Source organism: Sciurus carolinensis, chromosome 2, assembly GCF_902686445.1.
Source record: "Sciurus carolinensis chromosome 2, mSciCar1.2, whole genome shotgun sequence".
In the NCBI taxonomy this organism is placed as follows: Eukaryota; Metazoa; Chordata; class Mammalia; order Rodentia; family Sciuridae; genus Sciurus; species Sciurus carolinensis.
In genome coordinates, this window is record NC_062214.1 from 65,747,162 (window position 1) to 65,760,264 (window position 13,103).

The window sequence follows — 13,103 nt, forward strand, 5'->3', positions numbered from 1 at the left end:
CCATGCCCCAGGACTGTGCCTTGCCCCAGCCAATAAACGGCCTGTGCACGTGCACTCTTGCGTCCGTCGATTGGTCAACACTGCTTGATCACGCACTGCCTACATGATCTAGACTTTGCGTGGGGGCGCCAATGAAATGATTCAGTGGCCATTTACAACCAATTGGCAAGAAGCAGGTCTCACAGCTGGCCTATGGGCGCGCCCCGGGGGTGGGCTGTCTCTGCCCCTTTCCAGTCCCAGTTAGGTTTGTTAAAGCGACAGGCTCCGCCGTGGGCTGGTGCTTAACCGGGCACCGCACAGCGGCCGCGGTGGCCCTTGGCGTGTGGCAGGCGCCCTTGACAGCGGCGCCTCTTTGCTCGTGACCCCGGCTCCCGGCCTCTCCGGACCTCCGTGGCGGGGTCGCGTCGCCAGCGGGATGGGCGGAGAGGCGGGGTCCACCGCGGCCTTAGGTTCCGAGGGCCGCGTGAAAAGCCTGGGTCTGGTGTTCGAAGACGAGCGCAAGGGCTGCTACTCCAGCGGTGAGACGGTAGCCGGGCACGTGCTGCTGGAGGCGACCGAACCGGTGGCCCTGCGCTTACTACGTCTGGAGGCCCAGGGCCGTGCCACCGCCACCTGGGGCCCGAGTGCTAGCGCCCGCATCTCGGCCAGCGGCGCGGCTCCTGCTGCTGCCTCGGAGGTGGAATACCTGAACGTGCGCCTGAGCCTGCGCGAGCCCCCGGCCGGTGAGTGGGCGCCACTGCCTGGGTTCCTGCCAGGCCGCGGGCTCCGGGGGTTTGGGCCGGGAGGGGGACGTTCTCTGGAGGATCGCGCGCCGGCAGAATGCCCGCCAGGCAGGTGGGCCTGTGACAGGGTTCCGGAGGTGGGATCCCCGTGGGGTCGCAGGTGAGGGGCAGGTAACAATGCTTGTGCCCCTGCCTCACAGCAACCATGAGACCAGACTTTGCGCGGTGGGGCGCAGCTCTATGTGGCGCCTTGTTCCTGCTGGCCCTGGTCAAACACCTGGTGTCCCAGGATCTTCTAGAACCCAAAGGGAGTGGGCCGTTGCCATGGAGACCTGTAATTAGACTGTCGGGATCCTGGGATCTAGGTTCTTTCTGACCTTGGGCATGGAGAGTAGAATCGGGGTCTCTAAGGTTCCATTCTGATGCCTAGTGTTTTGTGGGCCTCCATTCCTTCCCATCGTGGATCTAGGCACTCCTTGGTTCATGATGAATTAGCAGAAACTCAGTCTTGGGAAAAGGGAAGTAGTTCTTGAGAGGTGGTTCAAAGGCAGTGTTTCTAGACCTTACCATCACACTTGAGTTCCATCTTCTCGGGAGTGGGGCAGCTTTTTTATTAAGAGTTCTGCCTTTATCAGATATTGCTTCTTTTTTGTTTCCTTTACATCCTGTTCCTCCTGCTTGTCTCCTTTTCCCAAAAGGCCTTTGTAGACTGCCATCTGGGCATTTCTGGATTACCCCTTCCTGTTCACTCTTGTGAAATCCAGTCAATTAGTGTAGGCTTTTCTAGAAGTGTCCATGCAAAGACCCATTACATGGATGGATGGGTACCAAAATTGATACCCTTAATTAGTATGAAAATACTAATACTAATACTATCCTTTCTTAGTATGAAAATACTAAGAAAGTGTTTAGTTTTTGTTTTTGTTTTTTTAAAGAGGAAACTATTTTAGACTCTTACCTTTCTGCCTCATCAGCTTTTAGCTATCAAATAAGGTAGTTTGAAGAGTGAAATACATTATAAACTTAAATATTACTGTATCTCCCACAAAATGCACTGCAGTTTAGTCTTAATCCTACTATGGAATAGACCATCTACAGATAAATCCTCAAAGTGTTTGATAATCTTAGTGAGCGCAGATTCATAGTGAGGGAAAGGATGTTTGGAACCAATGTATCCTTGGGTGTTAGGAGACAATTCTTACCTGCCCTCATAGTCTTTCATTAGTGTGGTTTCCAGGATCACCAGCCTGGCCTCTCCCAGTGGTTATAGCCAGCACAGATTTTCAAGATGGCTTACTGGAGGAAAGGGCCATGGAAGAGAGAAATAAATTGATTTTTGTCCAAAACTTTAAACTTCCCAAACCTATAACTATTGAGTAAATGGATACAAAATTAAAAGCAATTAAATGTGGAATTAGGAATAAAATTGCTTTGGTAAAATCTGGCCTGGCAAATGGTTTTTCAATTCACAAGTCAAATCTTATTTTTCATTCTAATGGAATGGAGTCTCTAAACCTAGACAATATGCAAATCTTCATCTTGTTTTAGTAATGTATCATAACTAATATTATCAACAGTTATTTATTTTTTTAAATCAGTTTCTTTTAGTTGTGTGTGTGGGGGGGGGACTGCCCCTAATATCCATAACTAGAAAGAAACAAGCAACTTAACACAGTCATAGGTTCTCAGGATCACTTAATTTGAAAACTTGGCTGTCTTTCAGTCACCAAAAGAGATTTTTTTAGAGATTTAGATTTCTGAGAAGTACAACCCTAGGATCTACTTTCAAAAAATCTCCCCAGATATTTCTTTGACATTATTAGTCTAATCCAACTACTTTCTATCTTTGGGGCTGATTTTCTTCATATGTTTATTAACAAATATTGAAAGAAGGACAAAAAGACAGAAACCACAGAATAGGTTTCAGTTCTTGGGCACCCACTAGCAATATGACCTCATAAGACCCTGAGCCCCAGACTCTGCCTCTAATGGTCTTATAGACCCCTCAGCTCATGAAAACCTTTAATTCTGAGCTATGGCTATGAGACCATTAGTAAATGAAACATCTCCCTGTGACACTGTAGCCCTCAGTGTATAAGTCAGAGAAGTAATGAACCATGAGAACCGAAGCAGAAATGTCCACATGGTTGTGAATGTTTTCATTAAAAATAATAAAGAGAAAGAAACAAAGGTTTTATTCCAAATACTATAGCCCATGTTTATCAGTTTCCTGTTGTTTTTTTAAATTATTTTTTAAGATGGTTGAAAGTCTCATTTTAAAGGGTAGAGTCCTTGCTGACTTGTTTTCTCTCTGAAAGAGGAACTTCATCTTTCTCACTCGCTTTTGGTGTCCTAGCCAACTGTGTTCTCCACATGACTGTCATGCTTCCTCATGCCATGCCCTTCATCTCAACCCCTTCCCACTCATCTCCAGTCCAACCTCAGGTCTTCAGTGTCTGCATAGTCCTGTGTGTATGTTCTAGGCTCTAGCACTGTCTAGTAATTACCTGTGTACAAGTGTCTAGTCGCCTTTTGAGGAATTGAAGTTATTCATCATTTTATCAACAGTGCCTGATATCTAAGCCCTATAAATTTTGAACTCAGATGAAACCCACATTTTTAAACATTTGTAAATACTTTGTCATGTTCTATAATCTAATGATTACAAGTTTGAATTTATAGTCCAGTTCTCTCGGGAACATTGGTTCCTGAGCCTGTCACTGGATAGCTGAACAGTGCAGAAGCTTCCCTTGCTTCCAGTATAGCTCTGCTGTGACACCGTTGACCTGTAGGGCCACTCCTGAGCATACCTGAGCCCCTGGGACTCACCCTGTCACTATCGTTTAATCTGATCTCATATCCCTGCAACTGGTTATTGTTAACTTTGCCTTCAAGTCACCCACCTGTGAAGTACATCTATGCAAATGGACTTATGACCTTTTCTTCCTAATGCATTACATATTAAACACTGAAGATGATTTAGAAGACTTAGCAGGCCAGTAATATGTTCCTATTTTCTAAATGTACAAGGTTTAAAATGTTAACTGAATTGCTTAAAGTCATGAAACTCTAGTAATTAAGTTTTTAAAAATCCCATTTTACTACTGATTTCTGTCCTTTAAAAATTCAGTCTTAAATCTGAACTTGAAATGAGAGAAAGTTTAAAAAAGCTCAGGAGAGCCACCTGACCAGTACTGGAAGCCATCAAGTCCCTTTGGACCTGAACTCTTAACAGATTGTCTATGTACATTCATCAGAGACTCCAGCAGTGTCTCTGGTCTTTACAGTCCGTCCACACACTGCATTTTTGGCCTTCTCACCATCAGTTATAAGCCCGTGCAAGAAATAAAATGAAACTGGCAATCCAGAGCAGGGGAGGGGGTTATGTCCTTCCTTGGTAAATCCAAGTTAACCGCTAAGAAATCCTGTTAATCTCAGTAGAGTTGAAGGGTAAATACCTGACTCTTGCTTAGTGGCTTGTCTTGTTGGTTTCGCTGTTTCATATTATAACCTCTATTAATAATCTTCAAGATTTTTTACTTCTATGTCCTTCTCTTCCCAAAGAATATAGTGTGAATTTTATATATAAAAATAAATCTATTTTTTTCTAAATTAATTTAGGTCCAACTTAATATTGGTATCTCATGTTAGTATAATAGAGTAGGGTAAATGTTTGTGGATATGTGTGTATATACACATGTACTGTATACTTTATATGTATATTGGTGCCCCGAGCTCTAGAACTTCATGGTAATTACTTGTGTAATCGATCTTTTCTAGGATAGAAGATGCGCATGTGTGTGTGTGTGTGTGTGTGTGTGTTTTACCGACTAAAAACTGATTCACATTTAATTCTCTGAGTCTTTTTAATGAATTTTTGGACTCTGCTGCATCTTATAGCCAGGAAAACTTCCTTCAGGAAATATGATTTAAATTGTGAAACACTTTTTCTAATACTAACCTTCATTAAAATAATCTCTTCTATAGGTGAAGCCGTCATTTTATTGCAGCCTGGAAAACATGAATTTCCATTTCGCTTTCAACTTCCATCTGAGTAAGTAAAGCAGAAGAGTTTGTGATTTTCTTTGCAGTGTGTCCATCCCATGTTTGAGTCTGTCAGGATCTTCCAGCTCTAAAGTGTGTGTTCATCCTCAGCGGCCCCTCCCACTTTTTCAACCTAAACCACCATTTTAAAGCATGCTTTTTCTGGGTTGGTCAACTGAAGAATAAACTCATAAATTAATGCCTTGGTTTGTTTCAGACCTTTGGTAACCTCATTTACTGGGAAATACGGAAGCATTCAGTACTGTGTGAAGGCAGTTTTGGAACGACCCAAGGTACCAGATCAGAGTGTAAAACGAGAACTCCAGGTTGTTAGTCATGTCGATGTCAACACACCAGCATTATTGGTAAGTTCTTCCTCTTCCTCATCCTCCTTCCTCTCTTCCTCTATTCCCCCTTTCCTTCTTCCTTTCAACAGTGGTATCTGTATTTAGACAGTTCAGTAGTATTCTGTCCTGTCACTTTCTGATGGCTTAGAAAATATAATCTTGTAACCCATAGGCATTCACTATAAATATATGATTCTAGGTTGGGCAAATTACAAATTGTGTGTGTTAATACTATTGATTATGTCCCTGCTGTTCAGGGTTCTTTTGCCAAAAAGTTACACAGGCTTGAAATGCATTAATAAGGCTTAATAACAATAATGCACACACAGAGCGTAGTTACTTTTACCAGAGCAGCCACATTCACAGGACTGTGGTATTCTAAACTCTTCAATAATAGCAGGTTGAGGAACAGTAATTATGGAAGAGTATTAATCATGCTCAGCCTGTTATTGAGGCTCAGGCCATTATGCTATGTATCCTTCCATTTTGCATGTCATTTTCTAACATTAAGTAAGTGCATGCAGCTGCTGCTGAGATCCTTTCACTTATCATCTCCTTATGACAGATTTGGCCACATTAAAGCATTGAACTTCTAATAATCACCAGAAATACTGTAGACCGATAAGAAAGATCAGGCTATAAGTAACAACAGAATAGGCAAGATGGGAGCTAATGAGCTAGATTCTTTTATCTAAACCCATATTATCAAAATAATATAAAATTATACCTTGTACTTTCATGATAGCTACTAGGACCTAATGGTTCTTCATTTAAATATGAATGAATGATTTCTTACTTCATAGAAAATACTGAGATAATTTAAACTTTCCATCATGGAACTGATGTGACAAAGATGTATTTTAGTATTATTTTTCTAGCCAGTGTTTTAAAAAACAAGGAAAAAGCCAACAATTAAAAGTTGTTTAACTCCTATTTTCACATGAAAAGGAAGTGGTATTTACTGTAATGCTACCTTTGGATAAAAGATAACAAGTATGCATATTAGCATGGTCTCTTATGCCCAAAATCATAAAATAGCCAGCACCCAACTGACCTGGCTTATAGCTATGACTTTACACCTCCTTAAAACCTATTTTAAAAATTGGTGATGCTAAGTGTCTGCATTTTTAAAAACTACTTAGAATAGGACAGTTAAGTATTCTTATGATCATTATGACAAATTACTTAAAGGGATTTTGTTTTTGCTAAAAAGAAGCACTCATTATTCCTTAGTATTCTTTCTACAAAGAAAAACTGTTGCAAGTAATTTTGCAGAACACTTTTGGTATATGTAGCTTGTATACTGAGCATTTTAAATCCTTTATCATTTTTCTTCATATTTAAAAATAGAATAAAATACTATGACGGAGCATAATGCATTTAATAACCTTTTCAGATCTGTTAACATATATGTTGGCACACTATTACTGTTTCACAAAGCCCCAAAACCATTTGAAATTTCTGATAATGCATTGAAGTAAGAAAGAAAGAAGAAAAGACCATTTGCTTATTTCATGTAGTAAATACCAAAATAAATATAACATTTTGATAATTTTTATATTATTTTTCCTTTTGCGTTCTGTATACATAAAGACTTGAAAATAGTTCCGTCATGTTTATAGGTACTAATACAGCCTTTGCTTTTTTAAAGAGCTAGTATATCATTTCCCAGAAATACAGTAACTTCAAAGTAAAATATGATGATGTCATGCTAATTTGAATCTGAAAATTCACCCTAGCATTCTTAAGAAGGAAATGAGATTTAGTGCCCCAGATGTTGCACAAGACTAAGAAAGGTCCATATTTCTTTACAACTATTCGATGAAGAAAGATAATTTTAAGTTCTATGAGTTCTCTAAAATGATTTAATTAAGGTGATTTTATTTTAAATTTTCAAGACCCCTGTATTGAAAACTCAAGAGAAAATGGTTGGCTGTTGGTTTTTTACTTCTGGTCCAGTCTCGCTGAGTGCCAAAATTGAAAGAAAGGGATACTGTAATGGTAAGCAGCATGTTGGGAAGTCTGACTGATTGACTTGTTCATTTTATTAGCTAATTTTGAATGATTTTAAATAGTGTTTTGTAATATACAAAGTATATCATATTTTAAATCACAAATAATAATTTTTAATATAATAGTTGATGTTCAAGTATTTTTAAATGAATGAATAGGTTCCAGAAAAACTACTGGTATTTCTGACTTCAGTCCTGTTACTTTAGTAACAAAGAATAAAACTTCAAGAGTGGCAAAGTGCCAGTATCCTAGTTGCAAAAGAACATCTAGAGTCATGTTGCTCAGAAGAGAACTATTGTAATATGAAAGTACTCTTAGTATCCTAATTCCCTGCTGGTTTGAGATATATAAATATATAGGCCTAGAATATAGAACATTATCAAACTCTAGTGACATTCAAATTCAAACTATCTTTTGTGAAGGGCCTAAAGTCTGTAGTAGATTTAGCCTCTACTCCCAGGTTTTGGCTTGTTGGAATTGAATATGGAATGAAATATTATGGCGCAATGTGTAATGTTGTAAAATTCCATCCAATGTGTTATTTGTGCCTTAGCATTAGTAATTCCTCAAAGGGCTTTGTTTTTCTGGTGGGAGGAATTTAACATGATAACCACTAGTGTGTTTGTTAGTAATCTTTTCAACTTCACAAAGTACTAAATCATTTACGTGTATGTTTACCTTAATTTATATGCATACTGGCCATTTACATATCTCTAGAATTGTTAATATCATCTTGCTACAGAAAAGGAAATAATGCAATAATTAGAAAATAATATCTATCTAACCTACAGTGAATTTTCACTTATCTGATGCAGATTTACAAGGCAAGTTATCTATCAGGACTTCTTAGTTTATTAATGTTAGAACATTTCAGCTTTAATTGGTAATGACACACTTTGATTTCGAGGAGAACTTTTTGAAAAGTCTCTGAATCCATCCTGTTTTTGTTTTCTTTTTAGGAGAAGCTATTCCAATCTATGCAGAAATAGAGAATTGTTCTTCTCGTCTGATTGTTCCCAAAGCAGCTATTTTCCAAACCCAGACGTATTTGGCTAGTGGAAAAACAAAGACTGTCCGTCACATGGTTGCCAATGTGCGAGGAAACCACATTGCATCTGGGAGCACCGACATTTGGAACGGGAAAACTCTCAAAATCCCACCTGTTACTCCATCCATCCTAGATTGCTGCATTATCAGAGTGGACTATTCCCTAGCCGTAAGCAGAGCTCTTTGTAAAATTAAACATACTTGGGACAGAGCAATAACTAGAGCCACATTATTGTCCGTGAATATTATTGCTGAGTTAATACTTAGGAAAATGTCACTTTATGTCAGCATTACTACCAATTGTGAAATATATGAAGATTGGCCTTTGCTTTTACAAAAAGCAATCTGTCTCCCCAGGAATTGAACAAAGTAACATAAAGGGATTGAGGTGCTTTAAGGGGTGCTTGTTACATTGATGACATGTACTTAGTTATTTATTATTATAAACCATGCAAACTTAAGCAAAGTACACTGAGGCCAGATTCCTGTCAGAGGGTACTCATTGCATTTTATGTACTCCTCATTTTGTTTGTTCTTTATTTTGTTTAGTCAGGACAACTTACATTTGTAATGGGGGTGGGGTGGTTGGTGATAAAGGCATTGTTGCCTTGAAAAAAATTAATCAGGCTATCTCCTGTAAGCCTAAGTTAGATTTGTGCCTTTCTCCTCTATTTTTAAATATTAGGTATACATTCACATTCCTGGTGCTAAAAAATTGATGCTTGAGCTGCCTTTAGTTATTGGTACAATTCCCTATAATGGTTTTGGCAGCAGAAACGCCAGCATTGCCAGCCAGTTCAGAATGGATATGAGCTGGTTGACACTGACCCTGCCAGAACAGCCTGAAGGTAAGGTATTTTGAAGTTCTCTTACAATGAAGCCTTACGTAGAAAGTAGCTATGAATAGGACATAGAAGATAATAATGTTCAAATGTTAATTAATACTGCTACTACAACTACCCTTATTCTTTTCACTACTAGAGAATCATAAGTCATTTCTGGACACAAAACTGCTGATGGCAGACTCAGGAATAAAACCACATCTCTTAATGCCCATTGGTAATAGTAAAACAATGATAAATAGTCAAAATAAAAATACAGTGTTAAGTATTTTCTGTAGCCACATTTTAGGGATAGTTGCCTAGACTATCCAAAAAAGAGTCTCAAAAGAGTAGAATATAATCAGTATTAGGAGTGGTTTAACAAAAGCAGAATCAAAGTTTTTCATTGCAGTGGGCACAAAAACTTACTGATTAGAGGGAAATGCCTTATTTTCATTTTCAGTATAGCTAAATGTCTTATCTTTGTTAGAATTCAGAAGGGATAAATCATCTTAGCTCTAACTCCATTACTGTTTCAGCACCACCAAATTATGCAGATGTGGTATCAGAGGAAGAATTCTCTAGACACGTTCCTCCTTACCCTCAACCCCCTGACTGTGAGGGAGAGGCATGCTATCCTATGTTTGCCTGCATACAAGAATTCCGGTTTCAGCCCCCACCACTTTATTCAGAGGTAAACAAAGCGAAAGAAAATTAGACTTTTATTATGCTGTCTGCAAATAATCATTTGCTATCCTCCTGTCGTCTTTGCTGACTCATAATTAGAAGAGGATACATAGAAATGTGTTTTTTCTGTGCCTATAGATTACTACTAATACATTAGCACATTTTCTAGTATTTTCCATGGGATCTATGACATACATATATAGTGTCAGGGACTGACTTTTCAAGTGTTATATAGCCATGGAATACCAAGAACATAATAGCCTGCTGGGGCTTAGTAATGATAGGCTCTGGGCAACTTGGCCTATAGCCATCATATAATTACAAGTAGATAATAAAACCACTTTAAAGAATGCTACAACTGTAATCTCACTTTCCCCCCTTAGGTTGATCCACATCCTAGTGATGTAGAAGACACCCAGCCTGTTTCCTTCATTCTCTGAATGTACTTCAGAAATCACTGTGTTCATCATCAAATTAGAATGTTGCTTCTTGCCCCTGCCTTTCTGAGGGTGAGGGAGAGAAGGCTAACTTAAGAACATAAATAAGAATATGAGAACATTCCAGTGGGCCAATAGGATGGTTGCACAAGTTTGTGGTCATATGTCCCCTTTGAAAAACGGAATGAAGATGTGAAAAGTCGAAGAATGTAATGGAAGTCCTGGTGGTGGCAGAGTAAGTGAAGGCGTGCCTGTGCTGACCTGAGAGAAGGGAGCCTGGAACTGGTGGGAGTGCTGTGTGAGCATGTCCTGAAGAAGCCTTATCAACGTGGAACGGAACAAAGGTGTCTAAACTTAAGGCAACACAGACTCAATGGGAAAAGATAGTTACGGAGAACCAAGCTGCATAGAGGTGTGTGTGAATGGCAAAGTGGCCTACTCTAAATACAAAGTGAGACCCTCAGGTTTCAGGGTCTTCATGATTTCTTTCCATATTACCATATCAAGGACTAAAGTCCTTGGAAGCATCCTTTCTTGAGACCATGCTCACGTAAGGTCTTAATGGAGTAATGACAGTTTTCACTCCTTCGGTAGTAGGTTACAGTATACTTGTTAGGAAACCTAGAAGAGCTGTGGAAGACTTGCCACTTCAAAGGGGAAAGGTGAATTTTCACATGAAAACGTGAGTTGTTAAAGGCTGTACTTTTTACCAACTGTAAGTACTTCAACAGGATATATGTTTGATTTTCCTCTTGTCTTAATTTCCTATGGGCACATTAGAAAAAGAAAGGGGAACCAAAAGGTTACATCTTCAGGATGCCTTGATAACTACACAGTCAAAAAAAAAAAAAATAATCTTAACCTACCTCTAATGGGGTTATCAGATATGTTTTTTAAACTCCAGGCCTGATCACCCTTCTTCAGGGTTTCTGCTATTTACTAAAGCAGTCTTATCTATCACTAAATCTGAAACTAGACCAAGGAGAAAATCCACAAGGTTAGCATTAAGTGAAAACAATACATATATACCTAAGGATATTTCAAATAAATGCAGAATCAAAGAGGGTAAAAACATCATTTTTTCAAAAAGACATACATTTAATTTCTATCAAAAGGCTTAAGTCAACTGATAGTAGTCACTGCATTATATGTTGTTTTCCAATTCTTTAGCAATTCAATTTAAACTGTGATTTTCTTTATTGTTTTGGTGCAATATTTTATTGCCATTTAACCTCAGGATATTCAGACCAACAGGATTGTGTTGCTGCTAAATGTTCGAGCAGTATTTTCACTGTCCCCCTCTCCCCTCCTGTACATGGTCACATGCTCACCTGCTTTTCCTTCAGTCTGTTGGTTCTGTGAGCTGAGAACATTTTTGGACACTAAGTGGAAAGGAAGTAGGGATTCCCATGATAGAGATTGTGGACCAACTGGGTCTTAAGGGTTTGATCCAGAAACCCTGGTGCTTCCCAGGCATGATACTGTACTTCATTCAATAAAATGATTAACTTATCTTTAAATCAGTATGTTCACTTAGAAATAGAAAAATTCTTCTATGGTAAATTTTGTATTTAAAAATCAGTTGGCCATTTGATCAGGGATTTTCTACAAACATTAGGTAAATGTGCGCTTTTCACCCTCTCAGATACCTCTCTTCTCTGTAATCATATAACTATCGAACACACTTGTTTTCATGACAAGTCACTGTTTAAAATCACAATGCAAAACTGTTATATCAGTAATTGTGGTACTAGATTTGTCACAAAACTTTAGTCCTTGCTTTAGTTTTTAGAGATTTTTTTTTTTAAACCGTTTTGTTTCTGTGTGTCTTTAAGCTGGTATGTGTATTTGAGTGCTGTCTGAACAGCTTTATTTTTACTTGAGAAAGATCATCTTCAGCTGTTTTTTTACTTCTACGCTGTGGTTTACATGCCATGTCAAGACATTGTCCATCTCCACAAAACCAAAACAAAGGGAACAGTATGGACAGAGAGAGAGTTTAGTTATTTGGCTTCATGTAGAAAAGCAACCACTTAATGGAATCCTTCTGTAGGATTGTTTTATCTCCTTGATTAGAGAAATCACAAAGTTCCCCTGCAAAATCGCAACAATTTTGTAGCATCAAGATAATAAATCAGAAGTGTGACTTGATACTGGTCTACCTGATCTTTAGTGGCAGTAGATTCAAACTGCATATCTTTTTATAATTAAAATATCATTTTATGAATGTTGAAAAACATTGGAACAGAGAAAATCTGCAAATGAAGATAAAAATTTAGCTGCTATTATTTGCCTGTTTATTTCCCTCTTGCTCTTCTTTAGTTTAAAAAAAAAAAAGTGGCCTTAGAATTTTTTTTTTTTTTTGATGCAAAAAGTTTGAAATTGAATATGTGCATCTTTTGGCACACAAAATCCTTCCCTTGGCAAAACTTTGTGTGTGTGTGTGTGTGTGTGTGCGTGTGTGTTTGTGTTTTGCACAATAAGAAACTCAGTAGGAGGGGTTATGTTTTTGATAAGTTAACTATGAAAGCTTTTTTATTTTTATTAAAAATGTAACAGTTTAACCCACAGGAAGAAAACTAAAGATTGTATTTTGTATTCTTGTTTGAACCCCATGGGTTCTTTTTGTTAATAAAATTATTCTATTAATGCTGTGAGTTGCTAGTTTCATTTTTGTTTTTGTTTGTATGTGTATTTGAGACTGATTTATATTATTGCAGACTTAAGGAAAATCAATACCAAAAACCACAGTGTTACTAAAAGGTGACTCTGTATGTGCTATCAGGAGGTAAGGTACAGCCTAGGATTTTGAACTTATTTGTACATTGGGCTCAGTTTACCAAGAGAGCCACTTTTTAGCATTCCATGAAAAAAAAGTACTTGAAATGAGTAAGGAAGCTTAAGCTCTACTGATCAGTGAGCAAGCATATCTTTGTTTGTACCCAGATGATAGCAGCCACTCTCAGTCCTCCTGAGCTTTAGTGT

General features: G+C 38.4%; 1 protein-coding gene across 2 annotated transcripts; it reads left to right on the plus strand.

Moving 5' to 3' along the window:
- Window positions 1–252: 252 nt before the first annotated feature.
- Window positions 253–12,775, plus strand: Arrdc4 (arrestin domain containing 4). 2 transcript variants are annotated; one of them, XM_047540897.1, is made up of 8 exons: window positions 253–722; window positions 4,710–4,776; window positions 4,984–5,131; window positions 7,012–7,114; window positions 8,086–8,342; window positions 8,859–9,021; window positions 9,534–9,688; window positions 10,065–12,775. In XM_047540897.1, exons 1-8 carry the CDS (start codon window positions 416–418, stop codon window positions 10,119–10,121), a joined length of 1,257 nt encoding a protein of 418 aa, XP_047396853.1. In that variant the 5' UTR covers window positions 253–415; the 3' UTR covers window positions 10,122–12,775. The 2 variants fall into 2 exon arrangements, with proteins under 2 accessions (XP_047396853.1, XP_047396854.1); XM_047540898.1 differs by lacking the exon at window positions 4,710–4,776 and having other exon boundaries at window positions 584–722.
- Window positions 12,776–13,103: the final 328 nt, after the last annotated feature.